Source organism: Hyperoodon ampullatus, assembly GCF_949752795.1.
Source record: "Hyperoodon ampullatus genome assembly, chromosome: 1".
Taxonomy (NCBI): domain Eukaryota; kingdom Metazoa; phylum Chordata; class Mammalia; order Artiodactyla; family Ziphiidae; genus Hyperoodon; species Hyperoodon ampullatus.
Genome location: NC_136914.1, coordinates 125,580,959 through 125,599,703, shown reverse-complemented (window position 1 = coordinate 125,599,703; position 18,745 = coordinate 125,580,959). Strand labels below are relative to the sequence as shown.

General features: G+C 57.8%; 1 protein-coding gene across 1 annotated transcript in view; it reads left to right on the top strand.

Annotated features, from left to right (window-relative positions):
• The window catches only part of POLN (DNA polymerase nu), a gene marked incomplete at both ends in the record, with an annotated part of 171,109 nt that overhangs the window by 149,932 nt on the left and 2,432 nt on the right, over window positions 1-18,745 (top strand). Inside the window, 4 exons of the mRNA XM_079702093.1 lie at window positions 2,676-2,807; window positions 7,733-7,843; window positions 10,332-10,410; window positions 16,591-16,658. Of these exons, the coding sequence (XP_079558219.1) occupies window positions 2,676-2,807; window positions 7,733-7,843; window positions 10,332-10,410; window positions 16,591-16,658 (390 nt within the window). The remainder of the gene's footprint in view (window positions 1-2,675; window positions 2,808-7,732; window positions 7,844-10,331; window positions 10,411-16,590; window positions 16,659-18,745) is intronic.

Below are 18,745 nucleotides of genomic sequence, written 5' to 3'. Positions count from 1 at the left end.
AAATAAAAAGCAGAGGAAAGAGGTCAGGGCAGCCAGTGAATCTGGAAAGTGAAGGGAGAAATCTCAGAAAGAGGAGAGTCAAAGGAGACCCCCGAATTCTGGGCTTGAACTCTGCCCAGATCTCTGGCTGACCCCTGACTGTATATGAAAAGGGCAGACTTCAAACAGCCCAGCTACTGCTGAAGGGACTGATGCGAGCTTTCAGCTACTGCTGACTGCAGGGGGACAAAGTTTGAAGTTTTGTTTTTTTTTCTAAATCAGCACTGCTGAGAGAAACATAACAGAATCTAGAGTGTCTACAACATATCATTTATAATACAATAGCCAGAATACAATCCAAAATTACTAAACATATGAAGAAAGAGGGTAACCCGATCCATACTCAAGAAAAAAGATATGTATAACTGAATCACTTTGCTGTACACCTGAAACTAACACAATATTATAAATCAACTACACTTCAATTTTTAAAAAAGCAGCAAACTATTGATACAGCTGTCAACATGGATGAACCTCAAAACATTACGTCAAATGAAAGAAGACAGCCAGATACAAAGGAGTATTTATAGTAAGTAATTTATTACACCATTTATATGAAATTCTGGAACACTCAAAATTAATTTACAGTATGGCATACTTTGTGTTATATATATTTTACCACAAAAAATAATGAAAAGAAAATCTGCACTGATAGGAAGCGAACAAGTGGTTTCTTGGGATCTGGAGTCGATTGCAACTTGTGTGTCATCCTGGAACTCGGGGTGCTGTCCTAGAACTTGGGGTGCCGGCCTAGAGCTTGGGTGTCATCCTAGAACTCGGGTGCCATCCTGGAACTCAGGGTGCCGGCCTAGAGCTCAGGGTGCCATCCTGGAACTCAGGGCGCTGGCCTAGAACTTGGGTGTCATCCTAGAACTCGAGTGCCATCCTGGAACTCAGGGTGCCAGCCTAGAACTTGGGTGCCATCCTGGAACTCGGGGTGCCAGCCTAGAACTCAGGTGTCGTCCTGGAACTCGGGCTGTGATCCTGGAACTTGGGTGTTGTCCTAGAACTCGGGGTGTCATCCTAGAACTCAGGGTGTCATCCTAGAACTCGGGTGTCATCCTGGAACTCGGGGTGTCATCCTGGAACTTGAGGTGTCATCCTGGAACTCGGGGTGTTGTCCTGGAACTCGGGTGTTTCCTGGAACTCAAGGTGCCATCCGGGACCTCGGGTGTCATCCTGGAACTTGGGGTGCCATCCTGGAACTGGGGGTGCTGGCCTAGAGCTTGCGTGTCATCTAGAACCTGGGGTTCCATCCTGGAACTCGGGGTGCCGGCCTAGAACTCGGGTGCCATCCTGGAACTCGGGGTGCCGGCCTAGAGCTTGAGTGTCATCCTAGAACTCAGGTGCCATCCTGGAACTCGGAGTGTCATCCTGGAACTTGAAGTGTTGTCCTGGAACTCAGGGTGTTGTCCTGGAACTTGGGTGTTTCCTGGAACTCAGGGTTCCATCCTGGAACTCAGGGTGCCGGCCTAGAGCTTGAGTGTCATCCTAGAACTCAGGTGCTATCCTAGAACTCAGGTGCCATCTTGGAAGTCGGGGTGTCATCCTGGAACTTGAGGTGTCATCCTGGAACTCGGGGTGTTGTCCTGGAACTCAGGTGTTTCCTGGAACTTGGGGTGCCATCCTGGAACTCGAGTGTCATCCTGACCAGAGATCTTGCTATAAAAAGCTTGTCCAGGGCTTCCCTGGTGGCGCAGTGGTTGAGAGTCCGCCTGCCGATGCAGGGGACACGGGTTTGTGCCCCGGTCCGGGAAGATCCCACATGCCGCGAAGCGGCTGGACCCGTGAGCCATGGCTGCTGAGCCTGCGCGTCCGGAGCCTGTGCTCCGCAACGGGAGAGGCCCCAACAGTGAGAGAGAGGCCCGCGTACCGCAAAAAAAAAAAAAAGCTTGTCCAGAACACCTGCGTCCTCTAGGAACCAAATATTGGTCTGGACCAAAAGGTTTTTTTTTTGTTTTGTTTTGTTTTTTTGCGGTACGCGGACCTCTCACTGTTGTGGCCTCTCCCGTTGCGGACCCCAGGCTCCGGATGCGCAGGCTCAGCGGCCATGGCTCACGGGCCCAGCCGTTCCGCGGCACGTGGGATCCTCCCGGACCGGGACACGAACCCGTGTCCCCTGCATCGGCAGGCAGACTCTCAACCACTGCGCCACCAGGGAAGCCCTGGACCAAAAGTTTTTGTCTCAAAAAAACATTCCAAGGATGGGAGCTCCTCATATTTTGGCACTGGAAACTTCCCTTCCTCTTTTATTCGCCGCCCCTCTCCAGCCTCCCACAGTTCTAGAAACAGGCTCCCTTCTGGACAGGCTGCAAGCAGGGACTACAGCTCCTTCATCCAGGGCTTCACCTGCAGCACCTGCCAGGCCCTCAGTCAACACTGTTGAATAAATAAATGTTTAACAGGCTCCCATCCAGACTGGCCGGCACCGAGCACTTGGTCTGTAAAGCCAAAGCCAACACCATCCTGACCAATCAGAAGAGACCAGTGGTGCCAGTTGGGCCTTGACGCACCGAGTCTTCCAAGATCCCTCCTGTGGGCTCACTTCCACATGTGGTGGTCACTGCCTGGTGGCTCGTGTCCTTGGAACCCGCTGGGTGAGAGGCTGGCCTCTGATCATGCTTCTGCTCACACAGGGAAGGAGCGGCTTGCTGCTTGCCTTGGAGTTCCTGTTCAGGAAGCTGCCCAGTTTTTGGACAGTTTTTTGCAGAAGTACAAGAAAATCAAGGACTTCACCCAAGCAACCATTGCCCGATGTCACCAGACAGGTCAGCCAGCTGCTGCCAAAGCCATCGGCAGGTCCCCCTCCCTCTCCCACGCCCTCTCTACAGTAGCCAGGTGGTCTCCCAGGCCCTGCTCCTCCAGTGGGTGGGTGAACAGATGGGAGGGTGGTGGGTTGATGGGGGCGGGGTGGGTGGGGACTGGGTGAGCATCCAGCCCCTGCTGGATAAATGGGACCAAAAGGCTCCACGTAAGGAGGGTCCAGAGCCAGGCTCTTCTTGAGGCAACAATACTAAGCTTGAGTTAGAAATGATAGATGGATAGATACAGAGAGAGAGAGATCCTGCGCCTAAAAATGGAGAACTATGTTCTTAGGAAAAGCATGTGGTATATCTACAAAATTTCACCACAATTTGGTCACAGATTTCAAAGAATATCAAATAGAACATGTTCTGTGACCACAGTGGAATAAAAAGGTAGTTTATATCAATATGTGTGGCCATCCATCCATCTGCCTATTTGGAAAAATCATTGCACTCCTAAATGATTTAAGATTTTAAAAAAAAGTCCCAAGCAAATGACACGCATTTTAGCAATAAATGACAGTATAAGTATCTCAATGAAAAACTGTAAGACATGGCCAAGCTGACCTTCACTTAGAGATGAAGGAATTCTTTAAAAGAGTGTTTTAAAAAGAAAGAAAAATTTCTGAACATAAATGACTGTATTCAACACAAGACATTTGGGAAAAAGCAGCAGAGTAGATTAAAGAAACAAGAAGGAAGGAAATCAACGTAGGAGCAGAAACTCAGGAAACAGATGCAAAACAGAGAGCAGTGGTCGCCACAGAGCAAGCGGAGAGTCAGCACACGTGGGAAGTGGAGAGTCAGCACACGTGGGATCACGGAGGGTTGGCACATCCCGCAGCACCCGGGATCCTCCCGGGGGCTCACTGATGACCTTTCTCTCGGGAGCCCGTGAGTGCAGGGCGGCCCCACAGGCTCCCCTGGGCCTGGCTGCACATCCCGACAGCAGCCTGTGCCGGGTCAGCGCTCAGCTCCTGCAGCCTCCTGGGGGCTCGAGAAAGCCGGGAAACCGTTTCTATCCCCCAGTGAGCATCTCACAGGCCTCGGCTCCTGGGCCTGGGGGTGAACCATACGGAGGCTGCACAGCCCGGGTCGACGCCTGCAGCCTCCTCGCTGGGGCCCCACACTTGGGAAGAATAAAATACTATCAATTATGAAATGTGAAAACAGTGATAGAGCCCAGCGCTGCTGAGTGCACGGAGCCAGGGTCACTGCAGGAGGAGGGACAATCAGATGCAGGCCCTCGTGCCACACAGCATGGCCAGGCGTGGTGTCCACGGCTGCCCATAACTGCCTACGTCATCCTCACTGCAACTCAAAAGCTTGGGTCGCATCGTTACCCTGCTTTACAGGTGAAGAAAATGAGCCCCGAGAGGTCAAGTAGCTTCCTGAGTTCACACAGCTAACAAAACAGGTGGTGCCAGGCCGGGACCCACCCCCATGCAACTTGGCCCAGCCAGTGCCTCTCTGCTACATGGCTCTGCATCCCTGCCCTGCACTTAACTTTCTCGAAGGGCCATGGAGCTTTACGCTTGCCAGCGTGAAGCATGCGTGTCCTTTGACGCAGCAATTACATTTCTGGGCAGACGCTCAACTGTCATTAAATTATGCTACAGGCATTTGTTGGGTGACTACCCATGTCAGGCACTGTGTTGGCACCAGGGATAGGATCTCCTGGCTCTCCTGGAGACACAGTCCAGGGAAACGTAACCCACAAGTGAGCAAGTACATCCAGACGGTGTCAGAAAGATGGGATCCTGAGTGGGGAAGAATCCCGGGGCACTAGGCAGAGAGCAGCAGAGGGCAGCCCTGGGGACTGTCAGCCACAGTGACACAAAAAGAGGTGACACCTGAGCAAGACCAGGTGAGAGGCCAGGGAGAGCCGGCAGGGAGGGGCGGGGGCCAGGAAGAGGCAGGTGTGCGCCCAGACTCTGCACAGCACTACACAGGTCACGAAAAGAACCTGGGTTTCATTTTTCGCAGATTGTTCCAGCAAGACTGTGGAAAAGAGATCGGGAGGGGAGCTGATCAGAGCCAGCACCTGCGAGAAGTGATGCGGCTGTTAGCTCAGGAACTCCCGGGAGGTGGGATGGAGGGGGACCACTGGTGAGAGGTAGACAGCAGGGCAAGGAGGGAAGGAGGTGGTGTGAGCCTGCGCTCTCCCTGCAGGCTCACTGACCTGCCCGGGGGTGGACAGGTGGGCCAGGCAGGTTGACCATAATGTTGATGAAGCTGTAAGTTCAGGGTCCTCCTTGTGTGGGCCCGTCCTCCCAGGCCCCGGGAGAGGCCCTGCAGTGTGTTCACGTGGTCACATCTTTTGTAAAATTGGCAAAAGCAGGGTACTTTAACTGCAATTGACTAAGACGCTGTCTCTTCCCCTCCACTCTCCTCCACCGTACTCCTTTCCATGGTATGTGGCATTGCCGTGGCCACAGCTATTTTTTGAATCCGGCTTAAGGGGAAGTCAAATCGGTGACTCATTTAGTTCGGATCTCAGTGTGGGTATTCCTGAGGTTTGTTGCTCTTTCCATGCATGGTTGAGGGGTGCTAGCCGTCCTGGCACAGGGATGGCTTCCGGGAGCATTCCTTCCATGCCTTCCCACTTCCCGAGTGCAGTAACAGGAAGGTGCAGGGCCAGAGGTCATCTCACAGTGTGAACAGGAGCTATAATCGCCAGCACCGCAAGCCTTGGAAACAAGATTTGAAATGTATGGAACCAGGGGCTTCTACTTCGGGCCACAAAGAAGTTCAGACTTTTCTCCCACCATAAACAACTAGAAAACTGGGCAAAATGTATGAAGCAACTGTTCCAGACACTGGATCATAGGCAGTGTATTACTCTGGTCTCTGATAGAACAGAAGCAAAGGAGGGGAGCCCTCTGACACCCTGTATCTAGGGCCACTGACCATAGTGCAGGAGGGGAACCCAAGCAGATTACAGTGGCCTCGCTGAGTTGAGGAGACAAGGATTGGGTCTGGGAGGCAAAGGCAACCGGATCTTGCAAGGTAGACTATCAGAGAGGAGGAAGTTATAGAGAAAAAGTCTCCATGAAACTTCAGAGGAGTCCCCCGTCTGTCCTTAACACTAAGATACGTGTGCAGAGAGTGAAACTCCACAGGACTAAGCAGAATCACTTCTGGGGAGCAGCAGGCTGAACAATCTCAGAGTGCACACAGGGCCAGGAGATGTTTGGGTTCTGACCATTGGAATGGAGGGTGCTCAATGGACATCTGAGACGTTCACCCAGAAGGGTAACACTTTAGCAGTAGGTCTAAACTAGCCCTAGATTAAAGCTGCTCTAAACCCGCCCTAAGAAAGCTTAAAAGCGGGCCTCAAAAGGATCAGGCAATCTGCAAGTACCTTAGGCCTGCCTAACACTCTTGAAAGGAAAACACCAGGGGCTTCCCTGGTGGTGCAGTGGTTGAGAATCTGCCTGCCAATGCAAGGGGCGTGAGTTCGAGCCCTGGTCTGGGAAGATCCCACGTGCCACAGAGCAGCTGGGCCCGTGAGCCACAACTACTGAGACTGCGCATCTGGAGCCTGTGCTCCGCAACAAGAGAGGCCGTGATAGTGAGAGGCCCGCGCACCGCGACTAGAGGGAGCCCTTGCGCAGAAACGAAGACCCAACGCAGCCAAAAATAAATAAATAAATTTAAAAAAACAAAGAAAGGAAAACACCAAACCCCATCACTGAACAACATAAAACACACAATACCCAGCATCCAGTCAAAAATCACTAGACAGGGCTTCCCTGGTGGCGCAGTGGCTAAGAATCCACCTGCCAATTCAGGGGACATGGGTTCGAGCCCTGGTCCGGGAAGATCCCACATGCTGTGGAGCAACTAAGCCTGTTCACCACAACTACTGAGCCTATGTGCCACAACTACTGAAGCCCACGCACCTAGAGCTGGTGCTCTGCAACAAGAGAAGCCACCACAATGAGAAGCCTGTGCACCACAACGAAGAGTAGCTCCCGCTCGCCACAACTAGAGTGAGCTGGCGTGCAGCAACGAAGACCCAATGCAGCCAAAAATAAATAAATAAATAAATTCTATAAAAAAGGAAAAATCACCAGACACACACAGAGACAGAGACTGGAATGTGCCAGTCAGAAGCACGGCTCTCCCTGTTCTCGCTGCCTGTCACAGTTAGGGGACTTAAATTATACGTTGCCTGGCATTGTAGCAGGTGCTTAATACACTGTCATTTTTATAATTATTGCATACGTGAGAAATTCTTCCAATCATCAGACACATAACGTGTAAGTTGGGGATTTAGTTCTTACCAACACCTAGTAAAACCAAAGTTCTCACTGGTCAGGAACATAACCATTGCAGCACCTCTGCATTCATTCTCTTAAAGAGGACCCCAAATTATGGAAGCTTTGGGCACCACAAAGCTTGGATGTGCCCTCATGTGTAGGGATGTGGTCTCTGACGCAGACCATCAACCCCTCCTTGAGTGAACTAAGGATTAATGCTTTTCTCCCCAATTCCAGCTGCCACACTGTCCAGAATTACTTCTGTCCCCAAGAACCACAAGTGGTTTTTCACCTTTATAGTGTAAAAACCACCCTTCCTGTCCTACATCAGATCTAAGCACAGCTAGAAGTTAGAAAGTGTGCAAAGCATGCCACCAGGCAAGCAAAGGCTACTCTGCTGCTGTCCTTGCTTTCCCACCACAGAACCCACCTGCCCTAGAGACAGACCCAGAGGCCTCAGGGCGGAGCTCTGGCACTGTTGCTCCGGCTGCAGCAGGGAGGGTTCCCGCGGGGCCCCAGGACCTAATCTGAGAGCAGCTGTGCCCACAAAGGGGAGGGTGCAGCAGGGCGTCGCGCCGCCCGCTCACTGTTGCTCTCATCTTGCTCTTCCTTCATGTAACGCAGGCTGTGTGGTGTCCATCATGGGCAGGAGGAGGCCGCTGCCGAGGATCCGTGCACGCGACCCGCAGCTCCGGGCTCAAGCAGAGCGGCAGGCGGTGAACTTTGTGGTGCAAGGTGCCAGAGCCCCTCTGCTTCTCGGTTTTCAGCCTCAGGAGATTGGTGCCAGGGTATGTCCTGCTCTCGTCCTCCTGGCGGTTACTGCTGGGAGCCACAGGGCAGGTGCTCAGCACCTGGTCCCCTCCTGATTGCGACACACCCCACAAGGCCAGACGGGAGACAGGCTCCAGGAGGTCATCTGGCCGGCGCCAGGGTCAGACCTGGAGCTCAGTCCCTTGACCCTCGGCCTGGTTTCTCCGCCACAGCCCTCATCCTTGGCAGGCATCCGAACCCCAGTGCACCCACCACGGATCCGTCAGTCTTCCTTAGAATGGCCAAAGCAACAGTCTCTGCGTGGAGGGCAGGTGTGAGGCGGCGCTAGGTGCTGTCCTGATGAGGCCTTGGGGGCCTGGGGGTTGGGCAACGTCCCCACCTATGACCCCAGTGGTCATGGATGGAGAACAAAGGTCCCTGGGCCCAGAGACGAAGACTGGAGGTAGGACCCCAGCCCCAGAGGGGTTTCTGCAGCAGGAGGGTGGCCCGGGCCCAGCAGACGTGGAGTGCGAGGCATGGATGGTGGAGCAGGAAGGTCAAGTCCTCAGTGAGTACTGCACAGAGGCCGGTGTGGCGGCGCTGCCCGGCTAAGCTCAGCCTTGGCGAGCAGGAGAGGCAGTGGCAGCTGTGGGAGGACGGCTGGGACCGGCTCTGGGCTCATGTAGCATCTTCCCGGGTCCTGCGCTGGTGTGACCACCCAGACGAGAGCAGAGCACAGTGACAGCCTCCAACCCTGAGAGGGCTCTGTGTCTCAGGCCGGCTCTCTCACGCGAGGCCGTGGTTGGCTCACGACCACCCGCCTCTGTCCCTGAGGCATGTGCAAGGCGGCCTTGAAGCTGGTTTGGAGAAAAAACTGCACGCAGACCTCTCCACACGGAAAGCTGACCAGGAAGCCTGGCCACGCTTTGAGCTCCCCTGGAGAGGTGATCTCCCAGCTGAGCCGAGACAGCACGGGACAAGTGACCTGCCGTTGCCCGTGCTGAGCCGAGCCGGTGCCCACCAGGGAGCTGTCCCTCCACCTGGGCAGACACAGGGTCCGGCAGGCCTGTTCCCTCATCCCACCCCACCCGTGCTCTGCTCCCCCCGCCCCCCCACCTCCTCTCTCTTGGCTCTGCCCCTCCTCCTAAAGTAGCAAGCCTCCCGACATCCCAGCCCCGGCAGAGGGTCCCCGTGGCACTGAGACCCCTCGCGGCCGGCAGGTCAGTTGCAGAGACCAGACTTGCACGTCCAGCATTCCTGCCGCGCTCGTGGGAAGTGTGACCCTGCAGTGGAGGGAGGTGGCCCACTGACTGGGACCTTTTATTTCTTCGTGAACCTCAGGAGCCTTGAACAGCTAGAGAAGCTTAAAGCCAGGAATGGAAACCTGAACGTCAGTCTGTTTCCCATGATCCGAACCGGTTTTTTTTTTTTTTTTTTTTTCGGTACACGGGCCTCTCACTGTTGTGGCCTCTCCCGTTGCGGAGCACAGGCTCCAGACATGCAGGCTCAGCGGCCACGGCTCACAGGCCCAGCCGCTCCGTGGCACGTGGGATCTTCCCGGACCAGGGCACGAACCCGCATCCCCTGCATTGACAGGCGGACTCTCAACCACTGCGCCACCAGGGAAGCCCTGAACCGGTTGTTGAGACACCCATTGTTTGCCTGGCGCTGGAACAAGCGTGTCCCCTATGCTGGCCAGCACCTCCAGAGTGCCTGACTGACCATGTGATTGATCCCGCCCAAGTCCTAGAAGCCCATATCATAGCCCCACTCCACACACTGGGAGGCTGAGGTTCTGCCAGCTTCAAGGGCTGCACAGCGGGAGGGCTGAGGGAGTGGGGGATGAGCCCATGGCCGCCGTCCGGGCTCCGTCATCCTGTCGGCTGGTGCAGCGGGCACAGCCCAGGTGTGGTCAGAAACTGTGAGCATGCTGAGACACTGCTCCAAGGGGCAGGTCGTGTTATACGGCAGGTGTAGGGTCCCCAGTCAGCTGACTTGAGCGTATCAGAAGGGGACATCCCAGGTGGGCCTGAGCTGATCAGGTGGACCCTTGAAAGAATGTTTAGGGGTCAGAGTCAGAGATTCTGGCTGTGGAGGGGCAAACACGCTGGGGAGAGGGCCCGTGGCACAGACCTGAGGGCCACAGCCACCAGGAAACGGGAACCCCAGTCATGTGACTACAAGGAAATGAATTTTGCTGGCAACCTGTCATCTGAAAGTGGGCCTTCCTCAGTGGAGCCCCAGATGAGGACACAGCCAGGTCCACACCGACCTCAGCCTGCGAGACCCTGAGCAAAGGCCCAGCCACACATACAAGAACTGAGAGATGGTAGATCCCTGTGGTTCTCACCTGCTGGGTGTGGGGTCATGTGTTACACAGTGTAGAAAATTCAGACAGCCCTCCTGGGCGGGCAGGGCTGCGGGGCCCCAGGCCTCACACTGTTCATGAACCAGCACCCTTTGTGCCTCACAGGCTCGGCCGCGGACCTCTGCAAGATGGCCATGATCCACCTCTTCACAGCAGTGGCCACGTCCCCCATCCTTACGGCCAGGTCAGTGAGTGAGCGCCAGCCGGCCCAGGCCCAGCCCAGGGCGCGGACCTGCCCTCCGCAAGGCTCGGGTGGGCGGCCTGCTGCTCTGCGCCTGGCCCGCGGGCAGATGCCTCCTGGATGCGAAGCCACACTGGCCACTTCCCTCCGGGGCTCGGACCGGACAAGCTCGCTGACCCCCACGGAGGGACCCGCTTCAGCCAAGGTGCTCCCAGCACTCCCAGGAGAACGCTTTGTTCCCAGCTGGGGCTAAGCAAGGGCCCGCTTACCCTGGAGCACGCTGAGTCTCCCCAGGTTGCCTGGTGCAGAAATGTCTCCCCTCAGTGAGCCCGAACCCCTTCGGGCACGTCCCCAGGGGTACACACGCAGCTGCCCACCTCAGAGTTGGGTGGGCCCCGCGGCCCCTCAGACAGGACACCGGGCTCCACACTGCGTCCGCTCCCAGCCCCTGATAAGCGAGCCAGAGGCCCGGCTTCTGCTGCCATCCCTGCCCCGAAGGCTCTCGCCAGGCTCCACGTTTGCCTCGGTTGCTCTCCTGGGCACACACCCCGAGCAGAGGGAGTGTCTGGGGGTCTGGGTGACCAGGCGTGCTCGTCCCAGGCTCTGCTGGCCCAGAACCACCCCTCGGCCCGCCCAAGGTCCTGGCCTGGGTGCAGGTGGGAGGGGGTGGGTTCTCCTCCCGAATCCCAGGATCCCCTCTGGGCGGCCCACCTGGGCTCCCCAGAGAAGCGAGTATGTCTGAACCCAGGAGGTCTGCCTCCCTCCCTCTTTGGTCTCCAGGTCTGTTTGCCACCCCTCTGGGCCCTCTTAGGCTCCACGTGTGGGCCAGCGTGGGCCTGCCTGCTGAGGAGCCCTTCCCGGGCGTCAGCCTGTCTGCGCCTGGGGAGAAAGCTCACGGTGGGTTAGATGGTGAAAATTTATGAAGCGTTAAGTGGTCTCACGGGCCCCACCCTGAGGGGTGTCTGCTCACTCCCCTGCATCCCTACGGGGCGTCACCAGCACAGAGGACAGCTGGACCCTCCTCCTGCCACCTTTGGGACACAGGGGCCTGTTGGCCTGTGGCCACCCTTTTCCATGTGAGCTTATGGTTTTCTCTTGGCTTCTGATACTATTTTACATCCTCAAGGCATGGGATTTTTTCCTTGCCTGAGATCTTTCATCTTTGCTTAACAAGCTTCCACCTTTACTTCTTCAGATGTTTCCTTCTGTTCATTTTGATGTTTTAGCCTACGTTCTTTTGGCAATTTCAGCAACTTTGTAGAGAAGTGTGTCCGGGGCAAAGGCCCTGGCCTGTGGGGTCGTGTCCTAGTAAAGGAGAGGGGAGAAGACTTTCCCAGGCTCCACCGCTGTTGGCCTCCGCCTTTGCAGCCCCTGCACCGGGCACTTCCTCTGGTCCGTGGTTCACCTTACATCCCTGGGAAGGAGCAGCCACACCCCGGGCTGTCACCCCAGGGCTGGGAGGAAGGACAGAGGGTGAGAAGCCTGAGACCCGGCAGGATATAAGCGCTACCCCAGGTGCCCGGCGGTAGCTGCACCAGGGTCTGGGCTGCTGTCTCTGGTTTCTGCAGCAGCTGTGGGAGGGGAGGGGGCGGGAGCCGAGTGGGAAATGCTCCCAGTCGTCGGGTCTCTCCTGCCGGCCGTCCCCGCCCCAACACGCACACGTGAGGCCAGATGTCTCTTCCATCCGGGGTTCCTCGTGGCTTTCTGCTTGGCTCCCGAATCCGTGCATCCTGGTCACCTGTGTCTTTTCTGAGGGTAAAACGCGCGAGGGTGTGTGGGGCCCACGCTAGCGCCACTTGTTCCGTGTCCGCGATACCTTACGTCTAGGAGGTCTGGTCCATCTCCAGTTTCTGTGGGATGGGTAAGGGAAGTGGCATATGAGGGTCTGGGGCTTTTTGGTGACAATCCTCATCCATTCAGAAACCCTGTGGCCATCCCTGTTGCCAGCACTGTGTTGTCTTCAGGAAACGCGTTTCATAACAGAACACGTTAACCGCTTCGTGTCATTTCAGAAACCGAAGCAGGCCTGTGTGGAACACGGCCATCCACACTGTGCGTGTGAACTTGAGTTGTTCTCCCTGGAGTGGCAGGAAAGGTCTAGGATGACGTTGGTGGGGGGGGGGGGGCAGGCAGATGCGGGCCACGCGTGAGCTGGTATCTGCCTGAAGCAACGTGACTGGAACGCGTCCCTGGGGCTCCTGGCACCTGGTCCAGTCGCCCCGAAGTGCCCCACGGGCTGGACCCACAGGACGGCCTCTACTCACTGCCCACGGGCTGGGGAAGGAAGGCCAGGGGGCTCGTGACCCCAAGCGCCGGCCAAGAGCTCACTTGGCCTCGTGCTGAGCTGTCGGGGGGGCGACCTCCTCTCTTCCGACGTGGGACCCCCATGACAGGCCCTTCCGGGTTTCAGACCATGTTGGGGCTGGGAAGAAGCTTTGGAGGCTGTCGATTCTAACACCTGCATGTAGAGAAGGGAACCCGAGAGCATGGTGCAACACGGCCCAAATCACCAGAGCTAGACCATCACCGGGCCCCCCGGCACGCTGCAGACTCTCCTTGCCCTGGGCTCGTGCAGAGGACCGCAGCCCCACTGCTTCCCCACTGGACGGCATGGCAGCCTTAGAGGACACTTACCCTGCTCCTTTGCCCGTGGTTACAGGACAGCAGGGTCATCTCACCACACAGGCAGCCCTCTGCCCTCTGCCCACCTGGCAGCAACCCGAGGGCATCTGTGGTCAGGCTTAGCCCGGCATGTGGGCTCTTGCTCTCCCCCTCTCAGTAAGGGGCAGAGAAGGTGCCCGGGGCCCAGGGGAGGCGACAGGACCAGCCAAGCAGTGAGGAGCGGCCTCGAGGGACATGGGGGCAGCAGGCCCTGGACTTCCCACGGTGAGAGGGCAGCAGATGGAGAGGGCTCTGCAGCACCTGGGCCCTTGAGGATGTATGGGAAGCAAGGCTGGGGCAGCCAGCAAGCCCCTGGACCATAGCCTGGACCACAGCAGCCACTGGCTGGAGTGGACCTTTGGGGGCGGGAGGACGCCACGCTGGTCCAGCAGGAAGGACGCAGAGCAGTTAACGAAACCTGACCTTGACAGCACAGAGGAACTGCGGGGGCACAGAGACCAAGCTCCCCAGAGCGGCCGTCTGTGGTCACCTGCACAAGTCAGGACGACAGCATAACGGCAGGGGCGTGGGACCTCGCCATGTCTCTCAAGGACTGTGGTCAGGCCACGGGAAGGCCTGGGGCTCAGCCACCGTGCGCCTGTGCTCTCAGATGTGTCCTCACGATGTGCTCAGAGCTGAGGGCGCCTGGAAGGGAGCTACCCCAGGCAGCCACGGCCAGCCGGGCCACAGCTGGGAGGTGAGGTGAGGCTCTCCTGGGGCGTCCCCACAAGAGCGCAGTTATGTGCGGCCTGTCCGCGCAGGACAAAAGGACGGGAAGTTCCTCAGCCATCAGCTCGCTTCCTGGGAAACAACGGGTCTGACACCTGTGTTCACCTGCCCCACCCGGGCGCCTCCTGTGCATTTCCTGTGCCCCAGTTTCCAGCTGGAGATATGGTAATGTCGCAGTCAGCTGTGAGAGTGATGTGTGAGCAACTAACGATTCAAACCTATTCTTAGGTTGCTGCCACGCCAGCAACTCAGAATTTCACAATGTAATTTCAAAAAGTATGAAAACTCTCGGGAGCCTAAGACCCCGCCAGAGGCCTAGAAGTCAGTTTAAGAAAGTAAATGCCAATGCTGCCAGCTTGGTCTGGCTGCCAGCCCGGTCTGGCTGCCCGGAGGACGGTGCCGAGAGCCCTTGGCCAGAGGCTGCGCACAAAATACAGGCCCCCTCCTTGGGGGGACTGCGGGGTCTGCCGGCCAGCAGCCTGCTGCCTGGGCTGGACCCAGCATGCCCTGGGGATTCACTCCCACGAGCAGGATGCGCTGTGCCTGCTCACAGCAGCTCATACTCAAAGGTGGACTTTCCCCCATCGTGAGGAATCCAGTTGCTGACTTTGGTTCAGAGGCTCAGGGCGGCAGGACTGAAGTCCCTCTGGCTCCCTGGCCGTTTCCCTCTTGGTGCCTTGATGGAGGTGGCCACTCCAGCAATCACAACGCATAGTAGGCAAAAGGAGAAAGTAGTGGTGATAGAAAGGGTACCAGCCCCCGTCCCTCCACACGTCAGCCCTTTCAAGAGCCTTCCTGGGAGCTGGGGGGTACCCACCGCACGTGGCTGGGAACACAGCCTCATCTCACCCTGACCCAACAACAGAGAAAAGGGGAGAGTGGTTCGGGGTAGAGTCCTGTGCGTCTCGGTTACAAAGTCCTGCACAGCTTCTGAAAGCGCCGGCACAATCCGTCTCTGCACTGGGCTTGAAGACTGTTCCCTGCCCCCGGCCGGACTCACCATTGTGGTGACCCCTGTCCGGGGGCCTCGCCTCACCTCCCTGTGCAGCCCCAGCTCCCTGGTGCCCCTGGGCCCACAGCTCTGCCAGGCGCTGCCTCTGTCTGCAAGCCCTGTGCCTGCTGTGGACAGGCAGTACGGTGACAAGCGTGCACACACAGTATGGTGACAAGTGTGCACAGGCTGTACAGTGACAAGGACAGGACATGGCCCCTTCCCTCGGAAGCAGCGTCCTAGAGGCAGAGACCAGGTCACACAGAGGGCAAAGCACACGCCCCCCCCACCCCCCCACATGCCTACCCTCCTTCCCTGAAGGCTACAGGCCTTCAAGACCATCCTGCACCACGCCTCCCCCCCACTGAGTGCACAGGGCGCGCCTCCTTCGTCCGCCCCAAGGAGGGGCTGGCACAGGGTCTGGGGTCACAGCCCCCAGCAGGTGTCAGAAGCCAACCCAGATCCTACCTTCTTTTTTTTAATCAATTTATTTATTTTATTTATTTATTGTTGGCTGCGTTGGGTCTTCATTGTGGCACGCGGGCTTTCTCTAGTTGCGGTGAGCGGGGGCTACTCTTCATTGTGGTGTAGCGGGCTTCTCATTGCGGTGGCTTCTCTTGTTGCAGAGCACGGGCTCTAGGTGCGTGGGCTTCAGTAGTTGTGGCTCACGGGCTCAGTAGTTGTGGCTTGTGGGCTCTAGAGCGCAGGCTCAGTAGTTGTGGTGCACAGGCTTGGTTGCTCCGTGGCACGTGGGATCTTCCTGGACCAGGACTTGAACCCCGTCCCCTGCATTGGCAGGTGGATTCTTAACCACTGGACCACCAGGGAAGCCCCCAGCTCCTACCTTCTAAGCACGGGGCACGCCTGGCCCATGCTGGCCAGATCCTTGCAGACCGTGTTCCGTGCGGCCAAAGAAGAGCTTCCAGGGCCGATCCCTGGGGTGTCCCCCTCCTCCATCCCCACCCCTTGCACACATGCACACCTGCCAGTCCCTGGCTCTTGAGTCTACGTCCCACCAGGAGCCCTGCCCCTCAGCAGCACCTTTGTTGCCTACACATCTCCTTCCACTGCAGCGTCCACACCCCCCCTCTTCCTCACCCAGAGGCAGGAGGGGAGAGACACCCCTCAAGGGGGTGCCTGAGGGGGCTCAGAGAAGTGGGGCACCGAGCAAGGACTCCCCCAGCAGAGGGGCCTGGAGTGAGTGCTGACTCCTCCCCTGGAGCTCAGCCCTGGGCCCAGACCCAGGCGGGGAGCGTGGTGTCTCTGGGATGGGGAGTGGCCAGGAGGGCAACAGCAAGGTGCCCAGGCCGTGGGTCAGGACCCAGGAGCAGGGACATGCTGGGGCCTTGTGTCTGCAGAATGGCCTCGAGTAGAGCCTGTCAGGGTCCCTGCCCCTGCGATGGTCCAAGGGGGCCTCTTCTTCCTCAAAATGCTCAGCCCCACCGTGTCCTCGTCAGGCTCCCCAGGTTGGGGGGTGGGGGCAGGGGGTCGCCCGGAACCTCTTATCCTGGGCCCTCTGCCTCCAATGCATCATTCTAACCTGTGTTCTCCTCCTCCTGCAGGCTGTCCTGGTGACGGTGCCTTGACCCCCACCCACCAGCCCCTGCCTGGGTCCTCCCACTCCCCACCGAGCCACATCCTCACGGGCACCTTGTGCCAAAACCTAGGCGGATTGGCCAGCACCGGGCAGTGCCCCACGTGCCCCTGTGCACATGCCCCACCCTGCGCCCCTTGTCACAGGCAGGGACAGAGCACGGAAGGCCTACGCACGGGGGCGACTCCCTCAACCGCATGTCTTGCAGGTTGGTTGCCCAGATTCACGACGAGCTGCTGTTTGAAGTGGAGGATTCACAGATTCCTGAGTTCGCAGGTGAGCCCTGAGGAACCAGGGTTGTTTCTATTTCACGAATAGTTACAGTATCTCCCTGGGGGCTCACAGGCCCGCTCCCTGCACCTGCTGTGTGTCACCTGCAGAAGGGCCAACCTTGTTTGGGGGCCCTTGAGAGGTCTGGACGGCCACTCCCTGGCCAGCAGCCCTTGGGGAACGCTAAGTGCCCTACTGGGGGCCCTGCATCAGCCCCAGGGGCCCCGGAAAGATGGGGGTGGCATTGGGACCCCAGGCAGGCGGGAGCCAGGCGGTGGGGCCGGCAGCAGGGTTAGTGCTGGAGCATCGGGGTGGCTGAGGCCCACAAGCTGAGCACAGACTCCAAGCCTGGGTCCCACCCTGCCCCCGCGACAGGCACCACCTGCTGTGAGCCCTCCGGGATTCTTTGAAGCTAGAGACCACCTGTCCCCTGACTCAGTCCTCAGGTTGGGCAGGACTCCTCCCCTAAACAACCACCACTGCAGTGGGCATGGGGGCCTCTCTTCTGCCTCTCTAGTGAGAGCAGGAGCCCTAGGGCCCTGGTCCCTCTAGGCCCTGCAGGGCCTATGAGGGAGGTGGCCGAGGGTGGAGAGAGTACAGGGCTGGGCATTAGGGCTGGGCGCCAGCCTCCCAACCAGCTCCCAAGTGACAACTGGCCGAGCCCTCCCCTAGCTCCGCCACCACCTGCAGAGACCTGCCCTGAAAAATGGTGAGACCACTATCCTCAGCACCCCAGCCTACACACACCCCCATCTTACAGTTGGGAAACCAACCCATGGCAGGGCCCCATCCTACACAGGGCCCCATCCTACACGAGGCTTAACCCTACATGGGGCTTAACCCTACACGGGGCCCATCCTACACGGGGCTTAACCCTGCACAGGGCTTAACCCTACATGGGGCTTCATCCTACACGGGACCCCATTTTACAATGGGCTTCATCCTACACGGGGCCACATCCTACACAGGGTCCCATCCTACATGGGGCTTAACCCTACACTGGGCCCATCCTACACGGGACCCCATTTTACAATGGGCTTCATCCTACATGGGGCTTCAGCCTACACGGGGCCCAGCCTACACGGGGCCCCATCCTACAAGGGCTTCATCTTTCATGGAGTCCTTTCCTACACGAAGCCCCATCCTACACAGGGCCTCATCCTACACAGGGCCCCATCTTACACAGGGCTTCATCTTACACAGGGCTTCATCCTACATGGGGCCGCATCCTACATGAGGCCGCATCCTACATGGGGCTGCATCCTACATGGGGCTCCATCCTACAAGGGCTTCACCCTACACAGGGCCCCATCCTACACCAGGCCCCATCCTACACGGGGCCCCATCCTACAAGAGCTTCATCCTAGGGGCCTCCCTGGTGGTGCAGTGGTTGAGAGTCCGCCTGCCGATGCAGGGGACGCGGGTTCGTGCCCCGGTCTGGGAGGATCCCACATGCTGTGGAGCGGCTGGGCCCGTGAGCCATGGCCGCTGAGCCTGCGCATCCGGAGCCTGTGCTCCGCATCGGGAGAGGCCACAGCAGTGAAAGGCCCACATACTGCAAAAAAAAAAAAAAAAAAAGAGCTTCATCCTACATGGGACCCCATCCTACACCGAGCCACATCCTACACAGGGCTTCATCCTATAGGGGGGCCTATCCTACATCATCATTTGAAATCTGTTTGGAAATAATGGGCCTGAAACAAACCATTTGATGGGATTGGCTGGTGCTCAGCTGCTGGTTAAAAAGGAAAGAAAAAGTTCTACATCTGGAGGGAGCCCTCTTAGGAACAGTCCAGTTCCCGTTCATCCTGGGGGCAACTGCTAACTGTTTCTGGCAGGCATTGAGGCTCTGCTCCCTGTGGCTCCCTGAGGGATGCAGGGGCCTCGGCCACAGGCCAGCACTCAGAGGCACCACCTGGCACTGTGCTGGGAGAGCTCTGGGGTCTCGACCCAGCCACGGACCACGAGACAGGCGAACCCAGTGGGGGCCGGGGCTGGCTGCCATCTCTGAAATGCTGGGTGGTCAGGACACACCTGATGGCGGCCCACAGGGCAGACCCAGGATGTGGCTCTGGGGCCCCCAGCCCAGGGAC